This window comes from Cnephaeus nilssonii, assembly GCF_951640355.1.
Source record: "Cnephaeus nilssonii genome assembly, chromosome: X".
Taxonomy (NCBI): domain Eukaryota; kingdom Metazoa; phylum Chordata; class Mammalia; order Chiroptera; family Vespertilionidae; genus Cnephaeus; species Cnephaeus nilssonii.
This window is the reverse complement of record NC_137071.1, coordinates 64,263,266-64,282,212: the sequence shown is the minus strand read 5'-3', so window position 1 is coordinate 64,282,212 and position 18,947 is coordinate 64,263,266. Positions and strand designations below refer to the sequence as shown.

General features: G+C 39.2%; 1 protein-coding gene across 3 annotated transcripts in view; it reads right to left on the bottom strand.

Moving 5' to 3' along the window:
• DIAPH2 (diaphanous related formin 2) overlaps positions 1-18,947 on the bottom strand; it is a 981,952-nt gene that overhangs the window by 159,294 nt on the left and 803,711 nt on the right. For all 3 annotated transcript variants that reach the window (XM_079765114.1, XM_079765112.1, XM_079765113.1), the window contains one exon: positions 16,941-17,036. In XM_079765114.1, coding sequence (XP_079621240.1) covers positions 16,941-17,036 — 96 coding nt within the window. The remainder of the gene's footprint in view (positions 1-16,940; positions 17,037-18,947) is intronic.

Genomic DNA, 18,947 nt, shown 5'->3' with positions numbered 1-18,947 from the left:
TTAAGCAAATTAAAAGATACTGTCAATAGCACGCAGTACTGTCAAAGGACTAATAATCCCAGTAAAAGAATATCAGGAATGGGTAGTGGAGTTTTGCAACAGAGACATTTAATGTCAAAGCATAAAAGATATTTAGAACACAATAGCCATTATATTAAGCCATTAGTCCTCAGATTATTATTTTATCATTTGTACAGTTGACAACAATGGGTACAAAAAGCAGTAAAAAAATCTATGAGGTGTTTAAATTACCAGCTTGCACCAGTGCTAACCATGAATCATAACCAGTACTACCATACACGTGAGATTCATTTCCAACTTAATGTATTTATATGTTTCAAAATGAGCTTATTTAGGAAAATATAAACTACCAAAATGATAGCTAATGATATATAGTCTTTTCAAAGCAGGCTTATTTCTTTTTGTCTTAAAAATGTATTTTTCCTTGCAGTGTAAGTGGCAGGTAGTCAGGAATATAAACTGCTTATGTGGATTCTGTTGTAATTAGCTTAAGAAAAATCATAAATGTAAGAAGAAGAAAATTTTTAACTTGGTTAGTTCAGAAAGGAGAACATTTATACCATAACAAAATATAAATCTCCCTGTTCTTCTGATGCAGGATTTTGACAGTATTAAAACGTTAGAAGAGGAGAAAACTTTGGAGTACATATTGAATTTCTCACTTTAATAATGAAGATGTGGTTCTGTGTAATCTAAAATTAATTTAAAGCTAGTGAAAAAGAAGTAATATTCTATCTCTGTTTTGTTCTCTCCCATTCAACTGTAACAAGTGGAAGCAGCTTTTAGATAGCATGTGCAAAAGATTCAAATTAGATGTCAAAGTTGAATAAGTCGAGTTTGCCTTCTATTATTTGAATGGAATTTAACTAATTTGTTTGATAACCTTTTGGGGTTTTTTTAGAAAATTATTTTTTTTCTCAATAAAACTTAGGGCGCTACAAAATGAATTTCAAAAGCAGTGGCCATTCCATAAACAGTGTGATACTCAAGTTGAAACAAATCAAAAGACAAGTGGATGGGGAAGGAAAATGAAAGAATCACATAAATTAAATGCTTCGGGGGAGGGTCTTACCAAAGCAAACCTCAGCAAAATCCTTTCCTTCTCTGCCCCAACTGCAAGTCAAATAAGACCTTTTCATTTGGCAACAATGTATTCTGATGACCAAAGCACCATAAAAAATGTACCGGTGGCTTGTTTGCATTTTAGCTGCATTTTTTGACGTTTTATGACCTGTGGAGATGTTCCCTGCCTGTATCACACACACAGGTACGAATTTCTAAAGATCATCGCACTTGACTATTCATAGAGTCCTTGCTTTCCTTGCTTTGGGTTGTTTTTCTAATAGGAAAGATTGATTTGTAAATATTCATTTATACTCTCTTACCCAGTCCCCGTTATTCTGACAAGCTGCATAGTCAACCAATGTAAACTAAGCTGACAAAGAAACAATGTGCTTTAAAAAACACGACTGGAAGCATTCACATCATTTAAAAGAGGAAAAGGCCAGGAATAAAACAGCTTGGGTGTATCTTAGAGCAGGAACTTCCCTGCAGAAGCAGGAAGAAACAAGAGCATGTAATACCACTGCAGCTGCGATATTTCTGAAGTAGGACACGCAGAAAAGGGCACAAGCTATTCATGTTTCTAGAAACATTACATTTAATTCCTCTGCCAAAAATTTAGCAGCTTAGTGGAAAGAAGCAGCACAGAAAAACAAAACAAAACAAAACAAAACAAAAAACCAACCATGAAAGAAGAATCAGCACTGCAAGATTTGCTTAAACTAATATTAGAAAGAAAAGATTTCAGAAACAGTTGCCTCTAATAATCTCAGACCCTAAGGCTAGAATAAAAGGTCATTGCTAATTGGTACAAAAGCAGCTTTGGACATGCAATTAGGAAGTGAAATTCTGTGATGAATTCAACCCAACCACTACCCTTTTTACCTTCAATTATGCCAGGACACATACCACATATTATAGAGCCCAGAGAAGATGCCAACGGAAGCCATAATTCAAAATTAAACTTCTTTTCCATTTACAAAAATGCCACATTTAACTTTTATAGCCAAATCAACTAGGAGAACAAAACCTATTTGATGGTCAAAATGGAAGTTAAATAGTAGTTTAAAAAGTGATGCATAATAAAAATGTTTTTTGCATGGTGTGGCTCAGTGGTTGAGCATGGACTTATGAACCAGGAGGTCACGGTTCGATTCCTGGTCAGGGCACATGCCCAGGTTGCAGGCTCCATCCCAGTGTGGGGCATGCAGGAGGCAGCCGATCAGTGATTCACTCTAATCATTGATGCTTCTCTCTCTCCTTTTCCCTTCCTCTCTGAAATCAATAAAAATATATTTTTTAAAATCACTATCGATGAAACATGCTACTTTCCAAGGGCCACATTTCAGTTTAAGTAAACAGATAGGCTCACACACTGCAGTCTCACTTACTCGAGTTAGCCTGCAAGTTGGGGTAGTGAAAATATCGAGGGGAGCACTACGCAAATTATATGATTGTCTAACCACGAAACCGTACACCCGAAACCAATACAAAAAAATAGTATTTTAGGAGAAAAAATAATGAACAAAAAAACAAAAATAAATAAAAAATAAAAGCAGTTTTTAAAATAAATAAAATTAAAAAATGGTAAGATGAACAGAGGTATATGTTTTCAAAATATTAAAGAAAAATTAACATCCATCTATACATATACAGAGGTAATATACTAATTTGTCCATGACGACCAATTTGCATATTGATGCACACACAGCAGGAGGCCTGAGCCAATTATGCCAGGGGGTCTGAGGAGACTGCCTGACAGGAGCTTGGACTGCAAAGAAGGAAGAGGAAGTGGCTACGGGGAGCTCTTCCAATCCCACTGCATGGACACCCTACCCCAGGCCCCGCACCCCCAGGGGGACGAGGAGGCTGACCAGACAGGGAGAAGACGCAGCCTCAGGGGTAGCTGTAGCCCGCACCTCCAACTCCCCATCTCTTCCCCCACCACCCCTGCCAGGGGCGGCCACAACAATAGCATGCCGGCGACCACCCGTCAGTGCCCCCAAGGGACCCAGGGCCCGTAGCCCACCATTGCCGGGCCCCCTTCACTGGGGCAGGGCATGCCTCTCCTTCCTACAATTCCAGACCCAGGTGGAGGCAGGCCTGAGCAGCCCCCAGGGTCAGACCCTTCCTCACCGCACCCCCCCCCCCCCAACAGCCCTGTCTCCACAGAGGAAGCACACTGAACCTCGCTGGGGGCACAGCTAAACTTGCCCTCCTAGCTTGCCTGGCTCCGCCCTGGCCCGGCCCTCACCCTGCTCTAGGAGATTAGAGCCCTGCCCTGAGCAGGTACAGCTGCAAAACAGCCACATACAATTTAAAGAATGGCGCCAAGTGGGGATGTTTGACAGTTACTCCCCCTTTGGCCTCGCCGCCCCCCTAGCACCCCCCTAACTCCCTGCCCCCCCACCAGCACCTCCAGGGACAACCACTACTACAGGGCTGCTGGCCAGAGGCCACCCCTCCAAGCCCTGCAGAACCCTCTGCAAAGCTTCCATAGCTACAGTCCCAGGAAACAACATGCCCTCCTCCCCTAATCTGCGGAACCCTCTGCAATGCTTCCATAGCTACAGTCCCAGGAAATAGTCATGCCCTCCTCCCCTAATCAGCACCTGCCTGCAGGGGTACCCATGGGCTTAAAAATAACAATCCCTTCCCATTTAGACATCACTTACTTGATGAAACATTTCTAGGTTTATTAGCTCAGAACCTCCTCATGACAACCCAGTGAGGTAGGCGGAGAAGAGATTACAATTCCCATGGTATATGTGTATGTATTCAGAAATGAAGCTCAGAGAGGAATAGTGTCAAGCCCAGTGGTTCCCAAGGTGCAGCAAATGCCCCATGGGGGGGGGAGGCAATTTGATTTTAAGTGGGGGCAATTAGAGAATGAGTTAACAGTGAATGTTTTGCATTTCTTATGATTCTAGGGGGCCTCATCTACAGCATATCCTATATAATAAAAGGCTAATATGCAAATGTCCGAATGACCACTCACTATGATGTGCGCTGACCACCAGGGGGCAGACACTCAACGTAGGAGGTGCCCCCTGGTGGTCAATGCGCTCCCACAGGGGGAGCACTGCTCAGCCAGAAGCCGGGCTCATGGCTGGCGAGCACAGCAGCAGTGGTGGCAGCCTCTCCCGCTTCCGTGGCAATGCTAAGGATGTCCGACTGACGGCTTAGGCCCACTAAGCCATCAGTCGGACATCCCCCCAGGGCTCCCGGACTGTGAGAGGGCACAGGCCAGGCTGAGGGGACCCCCACAAGTGCATGAGTTTCGTGCACCGGGCCTCTAGTTAGATTATAAAAAGGTGATTTTAAAAATTGTCTTACATGCCTTAGTAATAAAGAGCTCTCCTAATTATGACCTATTTCAGCAAGACCTAATATTTTATTTGAATACATTCAGAAAGACAAAAATTTTAAAATGCTAAACCTGACAAACTACTCTATCTATTGAGTCTCAAAAATTCTCCTTTCCATTGAACATGTTCTCGCCTGTCAAGCTGTAAATAACTGTTTGTTGTGGTTTGAGGAACTTTTATGAAAAGGTATTTCCCCCTTTAAGGTGCTTTTTTTAGATTGTATACTTTTTGAGAGCAAAACTATTCACAACTGTCTTTACTAATTGATGAAATAATTTATGTAGCTATATAAGAGGTTAATCGTCTACTTGCTGCTTCACTCAATATTAGGAGCACTTAGAAATTCCACTGATGGCTTAGTGGGCCTAAGCCGTCAGTCGGACATCCTTAGCATTGCCACGGAAGCGGGAGAGGTTTAGCATTTTAAAATTTTTGTCTTTCTGAATGTATTCAAATAAAATATTAGGTCTTGCTGAAATAGGTCATAATTAGGAGAGCTCTTTATTACTAAGGCATGTAAAACATCATAATTCCAAAAAGGCTGGGAGCCAAGGATCTATTCAGGAATTTTTCTCCATCCCTTTGAAATATCTTTAATTGCTCCCCTCCCTACCACCAAGACCAGAAAAATTCTGCCTAAAGTAAGAGAGGCTTTGTTGGGAGCAGTAAGTAGTGTCAGTCTTGTTTTGTTTTGTTTTGTTTTGTTTTCCTAAAAGAGAATGCTGCGACTTAAGAGGAGTAAAATAGACTTTAAGCAATGCTCACACAATTATATTTTCCCATTATTTTCTTTCCCACAGTTAATGTGAGGAATATCAGATTGGGACGGTGGAGGTGGGAAACAGTGTTGTGAGGGAGATAAACAGATAAAAGAGGGCTCTTCTGAACAAGCAGAATGGAATAGAGGCAAGTGGCGCACAAAGGGCCCCGGGCCACAGAGCATGGTAAGTAGGAAAAAGTGAAGAGATTGGAAGCATAGGATATCTATAATGCACAGAATCTGTGTGCATAGCATTCAACTCGACCATAATCCTTTCTCAGTGCTTTGCATCTTCCTCTGCCAGGAAGTTTCAGTTCTAAATAAGCCATACAAACTGATCGATACTATTTGTGGCAACTGAAAAAAGTATTTTAATTACTAGATGTCATATTTTTCTTCCCATTTGTCTTTCCCAATCTGATCCCACCTGAATTCAATATTTAAAACAACCTCTAATAATTTCCTAGAAACTCATTATGTTGGAACTTCATTTCTATATTTACTTCTACCCAAGTCACTAACAATGGTCATCCTTTGGGTGCTTCAGATTGTGGGCTTTTTAGGGCTATTAACTCAAGTTGTTTGAATGTTCTCTATAGATACGCGGGAGTTCATTTAAATTTGAACCATAAAATAAAAACCACATACTATAAAAGTTTTTTAAAAGTCTTTTTTCTTTTCAGTTTAAGAATGTTTGATTCCAATTATCTGTTGATATGACAAAATGAAATCCACAAATATGTACAAAGCACAGTCACCTCCTATTAACTCTGTCACTTAAAGTAGTATTAACATAAACACCTGAGATAATGTCACAAACGTACCTAAAATGAACACCAGAATATTCATATAAAGTCATACTGCGTATTCCCGCTGAAATAAACTTCCCCTCATAGGTTAGCTCAAATATTTGAAGATAATTTATTCGTTTACTGTGAAATATGAGAAACACACACTTTGGATTAATTGCTCTAAGGCTGCTAGAAATCTAACAGGTATTATAACTGGGCACTAAAGATGAATCCATGTACAATAATATTAAATTTCCAAACAACAATATGAAAATCATATCCCTGTTTTGGTGGTTTTTTTCATTTATTTGTGTCCAGGATAAACATTGACTTTCTGAAACCACTGCAGAGCTGTGAATAATGCATGCAATATAAAAAAAATCTGTTCATTGCCCAGGGAGAACTGTATTGCTTGCTGTACAGTACATCTATGCAAGACAAACAATAGAACACACCAGTAAACCCAGAAATCTCAAGCTAAAACCTTCCCAAGTGGAAAGGGAAAATATCATCCTGGATTCTGGAAGTCCCTCAACCAAACAGTTCAAATCCTCAGAATACTCCTCTGTATGAGATAAAAGCCCTTAAACTTCAGAAAGATCTGTTCTCCTGAGTAAATCTGTGAGAAAGCTGGCAAAGCAATTAATTACTTAATGTTATTCTGAAGAGATTCACTAACTCCTATCTACTTCCCTTGTATTACAGAATATATTTGCAAAGACTGATGAGAAGATATGCAAAACTTCAACAAAAGGCTGTTATTGCCACTCTCTTTTTCCAGTATTTTCTGCAGCAGTATTTAGGAATTTTTCCCCTTTAAGTGGTAGGAGTAGAAGAAATTGCAATTTGAGCTGAGAATGACAAAAAGGTAGCAGTCAAATACAAGCACAATAGACATATGAATAAGAGTAATGGCATATAGTTATATTTTATTTTTTATATAAATTCAGCATTTTTCTCTACCTGTCAAGCTTAAGTATTACTGTGTAGAAAAGTCATGTGAAGGTAACATACATAGGACATTCAAGTTTGCCCATAGAAAAAACTCAGCTTTCATGGAATTCCATTTGCAGTGATGGAGAATGATCCCCCCAATTTCAAACGTGAGAGATAGCTATAGGTATAATATATTGAAAAGGCTTTTATGTAGGTTCAATTTTTTTGATAACTGGGAATTATCCAACAAGCAGCTATCAAGAGCATATATTATATTATACTGAGTTATGTCCTAGGTGCTAAATAGAAATCACAACATTTAACAGTGAAATGCAGTTATAAGCCTTGTAGTATTTTAACAGTTTGTATTATCTTTGTGTTTAGAAAAGTTTTCACTGAGCATAACCTTAAAAGGCTTCCTGAGTTAGGTGAAGCACTGTATTAGGTGCAAGGTATCTGGGCTCATGTTTTTGCAAAAGCAAAAAATACCAATGAATAAGACAAGAAATGGAATTTCCAAAGGGTACTGTGGAGCTGAACATGCCCACTGCCTTCTTTCCATCACCTTCCACTCCTCTCAATTTAATTGACACAAGGAAAGGAACTACTAGGAGCAAGGTTCAAATTGTAATACACAGGTGTGTCCAAAGATTTCACAAAAATTGGGAGATAGGGAAGCAGTACACTCCTGTCCAGGTGAATCTAGCTGTTTTCAGCCACTGGGGAAGGAGATGAAATTTGGCTGAAGAGGAAGCAGTTTATACTTTCTTATCCCTGAAATAATAATATACTACTGAGTCCATTCAAGAAAAATATAAGCCTACCATCACAACCACCAATTAGCACAAACAATTATTTCTCTTTCGTTTTAAAAGTAATTAAGTTCTCCAGGAAATTTAAGGTACTTATGACAATCTGATAAATGCCTTGTCAGTTAATGTAGTTATAAATGCATAGAGTGTCTGCTCATATTAGAGTGGTATCATGCACCTGACATACAGGGTCCCAGCCATTAATTCCTGAATTGAAGGTTTGTAAATAAGCAGGTGGTTGTGAGCTTAACTACCAACATTAGCATGTCTGTGAATGTTTGACATGGAATTAAAACTACCAAGAGGAATTTATTGCTGCATAATAATTGCTTGTCCCAACTTCTCCTATATTCCAATATCTGAAGGAAGCCTGCTCAATTCATATTCTTATGAAAATCAACTGAAATTGACCTTATCTCCTACTGGCCTGCAGCGATCACCAATGAAGAAATGTGCAGCAGAGCTGATTATATTGTGTAGGAGAACAGACAAGCCAAAGTGATTGAAATTTCTATAGAGCACATCATCAGTGCTTGCTTAGAACAATTTTGCATATAAATAGGGCATAAATGGTCTGTGTGCAATTTGTTCTCTAGTTGTCAAAAAATAATCAAGGACAGACTACATAGCAATCTTCTGTTCTTAGCTTTCCTAATGCCAACCTACATCTTATTAAAAAATAGATGTATGTGTCTGTCCCAAGAGTAAAATTTAATTTCTATAAATAAAAAGAAAACAAAAATGAAACAAAAATTATGTAACTAATATAGGCACACACTTCATAAGATTCACATGAAGCGATGAGAAACAAAGAGACACTAAATTAAGCAGTCTTAAAAATTCATCACATTTGAGAACTCAGGGCAATCTGACTTCTACCCTCCTCCTAACACTCTCCTAAAACTTTTCTTTGCTAAAGTCACCAGTGAGTTCTTAATAGTTAAATCCAATGGCTTCTTTCCAATCCTGATTTTACTGGTCCTCTTAGCTACATCTAATGCTATTCAGCACTTTCTCTTTGAAAAGCTCTATTCCTTTGGCCTCTGTGATACCACACTAGCTTCCCCGCCCGTCCCGCCCCCCCCAACCCCCATAACCAAGCCTTTCATTCTTCTGTTCATGTGCTCCGCCTCCCAAGCTAAACCCATAAACTGATGGTTTTCAGTTTTTTATGGCACATTAAAATCACCTAAATCACTTTTAAAAAAAATTTAACTTTGTTTGAATTTGGCATCATGTACAGACAATAAATTGAAGTGCCTGGTTCAATTAATTTTTAAAATATATGATTGCCCAGACTCTGACTCCACAGATTTGGATTCAGTTAGTTCAGAGAGGAACTAGATGTAGGTATTTCATAGCAGTACCTCAAAGTGATACCAATGTGTAGCTAGGGCTGAGAGAACCACAGATGTCTGTTTTCTCCTTTGCCCAGTGCTCTACTCATTTTCCCCAGATTATTTTACCCACTCTTATATTTTTAATTGTCACCTGAATGATGATCAATTCTCCAAGATTCCTGGCATTCACTCTCCTCTAATTACTGCCCAGAGGTAACAAAGCTAACTGAGCACAGTGGAGACCTAAGGATAGCAGATTTGCTTCTTCCTAATCACCTCCTTCCTGCCTCTCAAAGGAATCGCACATATACTCTGACCATCTCCCCCCGACTTTCAGCACTTGCAAACCGGTTAATTCAAAAGTTGACAAAGATTTTCTGTAAATGGTCCTATTCTTTTTGTCTCCTTTCCCAATTCTCCCCCTGCTTCTCCCCAGTTAACTCAAGAATATCTTTCCTCCACCCCCAGTCCATTCTTTCTTTGTATGAGCCACAAATATCCTTCATTTTAACTTATGAGAATAGAACTCAGCATTAGATGGTTATGAATCACATATCATACAATAGATGATAAAGTGCTTTGTTAACTGTAAAGCACCAGGCATGCTAAAGTATTTTAACTATCACACAGTATATGCTTAATAAACACAATTGAATTGAGAGGGGAAAAAAGCCACACATTTGTAAGTAAAACCAGGCATACATAATAATACGTGATTGGCAACTCTATTCAAGACGCTTAAAAGTGTCTCGAGTTTCCTGTCAGAATCTCTGGAAGAGACAAATTTATCTTTTATTCTCTAACTACCTTTCTTTCCTTCAAACCCCAGTATGCAAGATACAAAAGATATTCTTCATTCTTTAATGCATTAGAGCAGTGGTTCTCAACCTTTCTAATGCCGCGACCCTTTAATACAGTTCCTCATGTTGTGGTGACCCCCAACCATAAAATTATTTTCGTTGCTACTTCATAACTGTAATTTTGCTACTGTTAATGAATCATAATGTAAATATCTGTGTTTTCCGATGGTCTTAGGCGACCCTGCTAGTGGTTCTCAACCTGTGGGTTGCGACCCACAGGTTGAGAACCGCTGCTGTAGAGCCTAAGACCGCTAGCAGGGTCGCCTAAGACCATCGGAAAACACAGATATTTACATTACGATTCATTAACAGTAGCAAAATTACAGTTATGAAATAGCAACGAAAATAATTTTATGGTTGGGGGTCGCCACAACATGAGGAACTGTATTAAAGGGTCGTGGCATTAGAAAGGTTGAGAACCACTGCATTAGAGCCTGTCTCTTGGCCCTCACTATTCTACTAACACTGCTCAGGGAAAGGTCAACTGTTACCTGCTAGTTGAGAAACCCATTTGTCTACTTTCCGTTGGTATTCTACTTATCTTTCTGCAGAATGTGAGTCTGCTGACTTGCTCCATTCTGAAATTTTCTCCACCCCCAGCCTTCTGGGTATCCCTTTGGCTACTTCTCCTTCTCCCTTTCTGACCATTTTCCCCCTGGGTCTTTGGTTGATTCCTGCATTTGCCTCTTAAACATTATAATCCCCAAACTCACTAACCTTGGCCTTCTTCACCTCTCGTTGGACATACTCTTCCTGGGTGATCACAAGGTTTCTATAATAATATATATGCAGATGCCCCCCAAATCTCTTATCTCCAGCCTCAACCTCTCTTGCTTGTGTGTGTGTAATTATGTAACCCTCTACTTAAAAACCTCTGCTGTCTCTTCGCTGTTGCAACAAATTTGTCTACATTGCCACTGCACCCTTCCATATCCCCACTGCATGTATCTGCCAATTCCTTTATCTGAAATGCCCATTCATCATGTTCTTCTCCAGACAAAACTACTATTCATCCTTCAAACACAGCTCAAAACAAAACAAACAAAAAACAAACAAAAAAAACAAACAAACACAGCTCAAATGCCATTTTCATCATGAAATTTTTCTTGGATTGTCTAGGCAGTTAGTTGCTCTTTAGTACTCTGTGCATACATATAGCATTCTACTGCATATATACCTCTCTTCCCTATGAGACTCTGAGTTCCTTGCACTCCAGGGTCCTAGCACTGTTGCCTAGACCCTGCTATTTGATCAAGAAATATTATTTGAATGAAGTCCATGTTTTTCTTTATTTGCTTACATTACATCATTTTTTCCTAGATTTGAATTACACATAAAAACATAATAACTGCACTATAGACAAAATGAAATTTAGTTGGCCAACCTAAGATCCTAACATTTACAAAATAGAAACCGAGGAACCTCATGGGAAAGAACCCATCCTAAGGGAGAAAGAAGTGAAAAGCTTGGAATGAATGATCAGCTTGACCTACCAATAATAAAACAAAAATAAACGTAAGACCCCAACAGACTTTGGTCATGGAAAAAGGAGGATGATACTTAGTATTTTGTGCAATCTGTCATGGGCTTGTCTTTGGGCCTTGCTGTATGAAGTCAAATATTATGGACATCAAGACTGAAGGCTGGCCCAGCCAATGTGGCTCAGTGGTTGAGCATTGACCTATGAACTAGGAGGTTGTGGTGCGATTCCCGGTCAGGACACATGCCTAGGTTGTGGGCTTGATCCCCAGTGTGGGGCATGCAGGAGACAGCCAATCAATGATTCTCTCTCTCTGTTCCTTCCTCTCTGAAATCAATAAAAATATATTTAAAAGAAAAAAGCAAGCAAACAAACAAAAAAACCCTGAAGGCTGTTTCTCTAACGATGTGTGTAAGACTTTGAGACTAATACTGCTCGGCACACTGGTGGAAAGACACTGAAGGAAGAGAGCGGCATTTCCCCCCACTCTGCCACTGACCACTGTCAAGCTCTGGCACTGTGAAGGCATGACAGTGCCAGTGCTAGGCAACAGCAGGTGCAGAAATGCCTGGTATTATAGGCGAAGGTAGAGGAACAGGGTGGGTGACTGTGTTTGTGAAATGCCCCCTGAGAACTCCTAGAAATGCTTCTGAGACCCCCTATAGGCAGCTGAGGTTCTGAACGTGTCTGTGGAGACAAGATCCAGGAAAATTTGTGTCTTATTATTGATGTGAAATAGAGAGGCCTAGGAAAATGTATGCTTTGTTTTGCTGTAAAGATATTTTCCCTAATACTTAGTTTGTTTTTGTTCTCTGTTGAATACCATTGTTTCTTGTCCCCTATCTGTTCTCAAATGGTAAATTATACCTTCTCATTTATACTGTTATCTTGCTGATCCATAAAACTAGGATCATGTGTCTCCTGAGTTTCTTCTGGTTTTTCAAATTTCGTTTTCTTGGTTGCCCCTGTGTGGTTCTAAAACCAAATTACATTTATTCTGTTTCCTGGTTTCATTTCTTTCTAATGCTTCTCTTGTGTGTTTTTTTAATGTCTAGAACTATATATCAAAATCTAGTCACAGCTAGAATAGCTAAGTTAGATATCTACCTATTGCTGAGAAGCCTGCTATATATACTTACAGTGGGTAAAGAATGAAGAATTCAAGTTGGTTAAAGCAGGTGAAGCAAGTGCTAAGCACTGATAGCTATTCAGTAATATAACAGAGGCGGCATTGTGTATTGATATTTAAGTGTGCTTTTCACTTCTGCAAGGTGTGTGTGTGTGTGTGTGTGTGTGTGTGTGTGTGTGTGTGTGTGTGTGTTTTACCCTCCAAAGCTTACCTTTGATCTTATAAAGACAAAGTCAGAAATAAATGATGGGCAGTTCTTTACAAAGTCGATTGTAAACACATGGAATTTAGTACCTTAAGTGCTAACAAAGGCTGTAACAAAGAAGGTACAGAAAGATTTGGCAAATTCATAGATGATAGATCCACAGTAGGTTATTAAGGAAAACTGAGATGGTCCTTTAACCCACTAAGTTTCTAGCAAGCAAGTCCACATTCTAGGGATGCAAAGGCTCTTGAGAGGTGAGGGGATGGGGAAGGTACTCTAACTCCTGCCCAAGCATACAATTCCTATCTCATTATGCATATATAAGATTGTGTTGCAATTAGATTGTCGCAATTGATCACATACCTTACATTCATGTTTTTCCAAGCAGTATCCAAACACCTTGAGGCAAGTGGCCTATTTGGTGTTGCATCTTCAGTACCTAACCCAGTATATGACACCCAGGAGGCAGTCACCCGAATTGCACAATTGTTGAATGAATACTATCTATTCCTATAGCTTCACTTACCCCAATAGGAATTCATCTTCCATCAGCACTCATCTTCCTGATCCTAGCAGTTTTCTCCTGTAACACACCTGTCCTCCCAACTAATCACACTCAAAAGCCGAGTCTCATCCTGGACTCGTGGCTACTCCTCTTCCTCTACATTATTTCTTTTAACTAAGACTATGACAGTATTATCCCCATTCATTGCTCGCACGTCTATAGATGAAATATCTTAATATATAGCTTTGATCATGCTCCTCCACTGCTTAAAAGCCTTCAGTATATCGCCATTGTCTACAGATTAATATGCTGACACCTTAGCATCTTATTCCAGCACTCTAGGATGTGGCACCAATCTACTTTTCCAGAATTATCTCCAAACTTTTATACTTTATAGAACTACTAGCTGTACTATTTGCTATTCTCCAAAAATACTTGTATTTTCTTACCTCTATTTTTCTTAAGGACATTTCATTCCACTGAAATGCTTACTATCCCCACCTCCAACTCCTACTGCTGATTTCCATTCTCATCCTTCCAGGCCTTTTTCTCCGTGTTTTTTTCCCCCTGACATATCCATTAAGTCATGATATTTCCCTTCTCTGAACTCACATAATATGCTATTGACACCTTTTGTATAGTACCTATTATCATCTGCCTCACTCTGCAGTGTTTCTATACTTTTTTATCTTTCCTACAAGACACAAGGGTCTTATAACTAAGGCTATCTTATTTCTGCATCTTCCATCATTTGTAATATAGCACCTTGCACAGAACATATGTACAATAAATTAATGAATGTTTAGGGGCTCATTTCCTAATCTCAGAGTTTGACATCAGCAAAGCTGTAATCTGGGTTGATATTCAGCCAGTATGAATTAATACAACCACAGTGGCCACTTACTGCCTGTGTATATTCTGACAGGTTGGGGCCTGTGTGACATCAGTTATTAATATTTTAAATATCACTCCTGATATGATAGTCTCCCTTAAAATGTCTTTTGGTGCCCTTAATAGAAACAGCGTACTCAGCTGAAATGGCTGGCGGCAATACTTGGGAGCTCCTTCTGAGTTACCTAATGTGGGTTACTCTTGGGGGGGGGGGCATAGGCTCAGTGTGGGAGATCTCTAATTTAGGTAACTAATTATACCATTTATTAACATTTTAACTTTCTAATGGAGAATACAGACTCTCACCTCATTTTGTTTAAATAGGGCATTGAAAACACTGCAATTAGACGCAGAATTGTAGAGCTCTGTATTTTACATACCATCATTTCCATCTGGAAGTGATGCTAACAAGATGGAAAGCAGAGCAGAACACCTTTGCTATTTGTGGTGGACTCTGATTTCAGATTTTTGCCTATTTCCTCTTATTTTACTTTACTTGGAGGAAACAGCCATTTTTTATAATTTGGTTTTACTGCTTGTATCTCACCATGTTGAAGTGGAGGTCATTAGAAAGCAACAAGGATGCCGGTGTTGAATAAGGAAATTATAACAATACAAAATCAATGGGATCTTGGAAAGGAGCCAAATAAGGTGCCTAAGAAAGTCAACACAAAAAGGGGCCAGCAGGAAAAGATGGTATAGTTAGGAAAGACAGGAAGAAGGAGGAAATCTGGAAAAGTTCCTGGTTCTGTTGCTTATAGAAAGGGGCACGCAGACGGGAGAGTTTTGGGCAGACTTGTCTACTCTGTGCCTGCCTTTCCCTCTCTCTTTCTCCAAGATGCTTCATCAATCATTGCTGCTGCCTGCCTTCTGGTTTCTTTTTACCACTGGACATTTGCTTTGGCTGCTGCCACTTGGAATGACTGCCAGGGCTAAATAGGCTGATATTTTTGACCCTCTGTGCTCCTGGAGGCACTCCAGTTACAAACCATAAGAGAGCCCAATTTAGATTACTGGGAAACAGTACTGTAAATTTATGCCATTTCTGAATATATTCTTGGTGTTTCACAGTTGACAACACTATATTCCCTTGAGTGCCAAACTCACAGAAACCCCATAGAATGATCGCTCGCTACCAGTAGTCTTTCTAGAGTCAGTCTGAGGTGTGAGACTAATCAGACAGGGGGCTCAGAAAATGTATTTTTAAAATAAACAGACTGGAGAGATGATGGCAGCTCTTTTAAGGCACAGAATAACTTTTACTTATCAGCTGCTTAACAGAGAACTGAATTGATGTACAAATTATTTCAGTTTGCTCTCCACTGACTATTAATGTTCTGATAATTCAAGAAAAAGCAGTGAAGGTTTCTGTTTTCCTTAAGAGATGAAAGGAGCCCAATAGCATTCTAGAACATTCTCATTTCACAGACAAAGACTGAGGCAAATGGAATGGCCACCTCATAATTACAGAGCAGTAGTGCTCCTAACATTCTGCCAAGGAGCATTACCTTAAGAAGTTAATATGAGCATATAAATAAGGATTTTAATTTTCTTTACTCCAGGCTTCCCCTCTTTTTGTAGCCCATCTTAAATGTCTTCAGACACACAAAGCAGTCTTATAATCCAACCAAAACACTTCTCTCCTCTCAACCATATCTTACCTTCAAGAAGATGAATATAACTTATCCTGTCTTCTGCCATTGCCAAAAGCTACCGGAATATCTCTGCACTGGGCTCCATTTCTTTCACTGGTTTGTTGGAGTACAATGGTTTTGAGAGGCACCAATTTGCATTCTAATGATATATGATAGTTTCCAGTCCAGATTCAGAATATTTTTTTGAATTGCAGGTTATTCAAGGCAAATCTTATAACTCTAAATGAAGTAGAGTTTACATATTTACTATTAATTTTCCTTTTTTATTTATTTCTCTATATAGCTTTTACAGTCCATGAAGAGGACATTTCAAATTAGCACGCCTAATTTCTTCCTCTACTTTAAGAAAGATATGAACTAAAAAAATATAAGAACTTACTTAGAAGAGATGGCCAGCTCAGCCTATTTGGATTATACTGAGTGGAACTCCTATTTACCTCCGGCATAGGGTATAAACAGAGAAGGTGGACAACTCTCTAGTTACACTTGAGTGAGGGAGGTTGTTTTCATGTTTCTAATTCTCCTGAGATCAACTTTCATTGTGTGGCTTTGTTACTAAAACACACAAACATGGGTTTCAATGATTGGGACTTTCAGGGATCTTAGATCATCTGTGTCTCTCCTCTCTTTGTTAACATGGAGAATGCAAAGCCACAGCAGCCTCTAGAAAGAAACATTATCTCTGTTTCCTTACCTGTAAATAGCTAATGTGCTATCCTCAGGGCCAATTACTTTTAATGATTTAATTACATTTATGGTTTTAAAGCACACCTTCCACCCAAACCACGCACTCAGGAAATAACAATTAAAATATTTAATATTAAACACAGTGGGAGTTCTTGTTTCAGAATGTTTTTTGCAAAGTCTATAGTTATTTGCAGATACTTTTACCAGGTTGAAACTTGCAATCATGGAGATAGAGGAGCCTGCTGAGACTTCACACATGAACTGAGATCAAGTGTTAAAAAACATCTTCCAGGGCCAAGTTTTTCTGTTTGTTGTGTGTATGTGTGTGTTTTGTTTTGTTTTTTTGTTTGTTTGTTTGATGTATGTGTGTGTGCGTGGGGAGTCTTTGGCTCTGAACATCCACATTTGACAATCCCAGTGAGCTCAAAGGGGTCTTACCTGGATTCCTGGGAATCCGCTTCCTGCGGTCTCGGAATGCTGCACCTGATTGTAGGGCTTCTAGAAGATTATCCATCACACCGGTCTCATCACCCTCTGGAGGGAAGGAGAAATCAGAATTAATCTTGGAGCAATTAAAGTTAAACTACAGGAAAATAAAGGAAAAAACTCCTGTCAGATTTACATAATACCCCTAAATTAAAGACATATATCTGTTTTAACATAATGGATCCTGTCAGTTTCTGGCACCACTGACTACTTTGCTTATTACGCACCATTAAGCAAAATTCATGCCAATCCCACTGTTCTTTCAACTTAAAGACCTTGTCTTTTGTATTATTGATGACACGCTCAGTATGCAAATAAACAGTAGCTGATCAGCTACTGCTGCTTTCCTGTTAAGATTCTTATAAGATATTCCTAAGCAAGAAACCACTGACCCGGCTTAATGCAATCAATGCACAGGGTGTGATTTGATGAAGCGGAGTTACACAAGGTTAAATACTGATTGTATTAATACCTTCAGCATTCAACCATCATCTGCGATTATCTCAAAAGACACTATTTGCAAAACACATTTGCATTCAATTCCTACCTAATCCATATCCTTTTCCCATTTCAAAATGCTGACATTGTTAAAGAAGAAAAAAAAAAAGGTGACCACATCATCTGAAAGGCCACATTTTACATTTGAGAAACATTAGCCAGACTGTCCTCATCCCTTTTAGAATGCTGCTGTGTTTCTAAGCTTTTCCTAAGAGAAAGAACTGTTAAGAATCCACTGGCAAGTACTCAAAAAATGTTTCTGGAAATTCCTAATGGCAATGTATGAAGAACATTCCACCTTTGACAACTCTGGCCATCAAAAACACTTTAAGATTTGTTAGAGCATTTGTCTCAAGGTGTCAATTGCCAGAAACTCTCTACTGCACTGTGGCTAATGCACAGGCAATGAAAAGGACCCTAACAAGACAGTTAATGTACGTGGCAGCTAAATGTGTGGGTTTGGGGTAGAGGGCACTGGTAGGAGGGTTAAGAGAAGCAAAAGTGAGGAATGAGGAAGAAGAAATTGTTTCTAATGCTATTCCCATGTTAAATTTAAGTCCAACTTGTTTAAAGAATTGACTACGGTGTTTCAGGTGACAGAAAGAAAATATTCTCTTATGGGGCAAGAACAAGCTAAAATATTTATGAGTATGCTGTTCCTCTAACTTGAGATGTCTTTAATGTTATGATCACTGATTATAAAATGAATTCTCTAATACAGGATATTGAATGGGAAACAAAAAGGGAAACAGAGGTCCTCTGGTCTAATATATGGTGAAAACAGGAAAAATAAAAGGAAAGTAGAACCCTAGTGACCAAAGAGGGAAAGGGGATTGCCCACTTTTAGGAAGGCTGCAGATATTTGAACAAACCCCTGCTCTTTACAATAGAAAAAAAAAAAAAGAGGAACTGAAAGTAGTTGGGTGTGACTGGAATGCATCTAGGAAAATTAAATTTTATGCAGGAGGCACTTGACCTTTGTTGTATCTTTTAATCTGCCCAACAACACTGTGAAATAGGTATTCTCTCTGTTTTTCAGCTGGGGATACTAAAACTTAGAGAGTTTAAGTTTCTTGTTTCATATCTCACTGCCGGCATGTGGAAGGGTCTAGGAATGAATCCAGATCAATCTGCCACCAAGACCAGCCCTCTTTGCATGATAGCCAGCAGGAGATGAATGGATTAGCCCAGTGGTCGGCAAACTCATTAGTCAACAGAACCAAATATCAACAGTACAACGATTGAAATTTCTTTTGAGAGCCAAATTTTTTCAACCTAAACTTCTTCTAATGCCATTTCTTCAAAATAGACTCTCCCAGGCTGTGGTATTTTGTGGAAGAGCCATACTCAAGGGGCCAAAGAGCCACATGTGGCTCACGAGCCGCAGTTTGCCGACCACGGGACTAGGCCTATGGTGGTCAGATGATGAAACATCATAATCTTATGATCTAGTTTGGACAT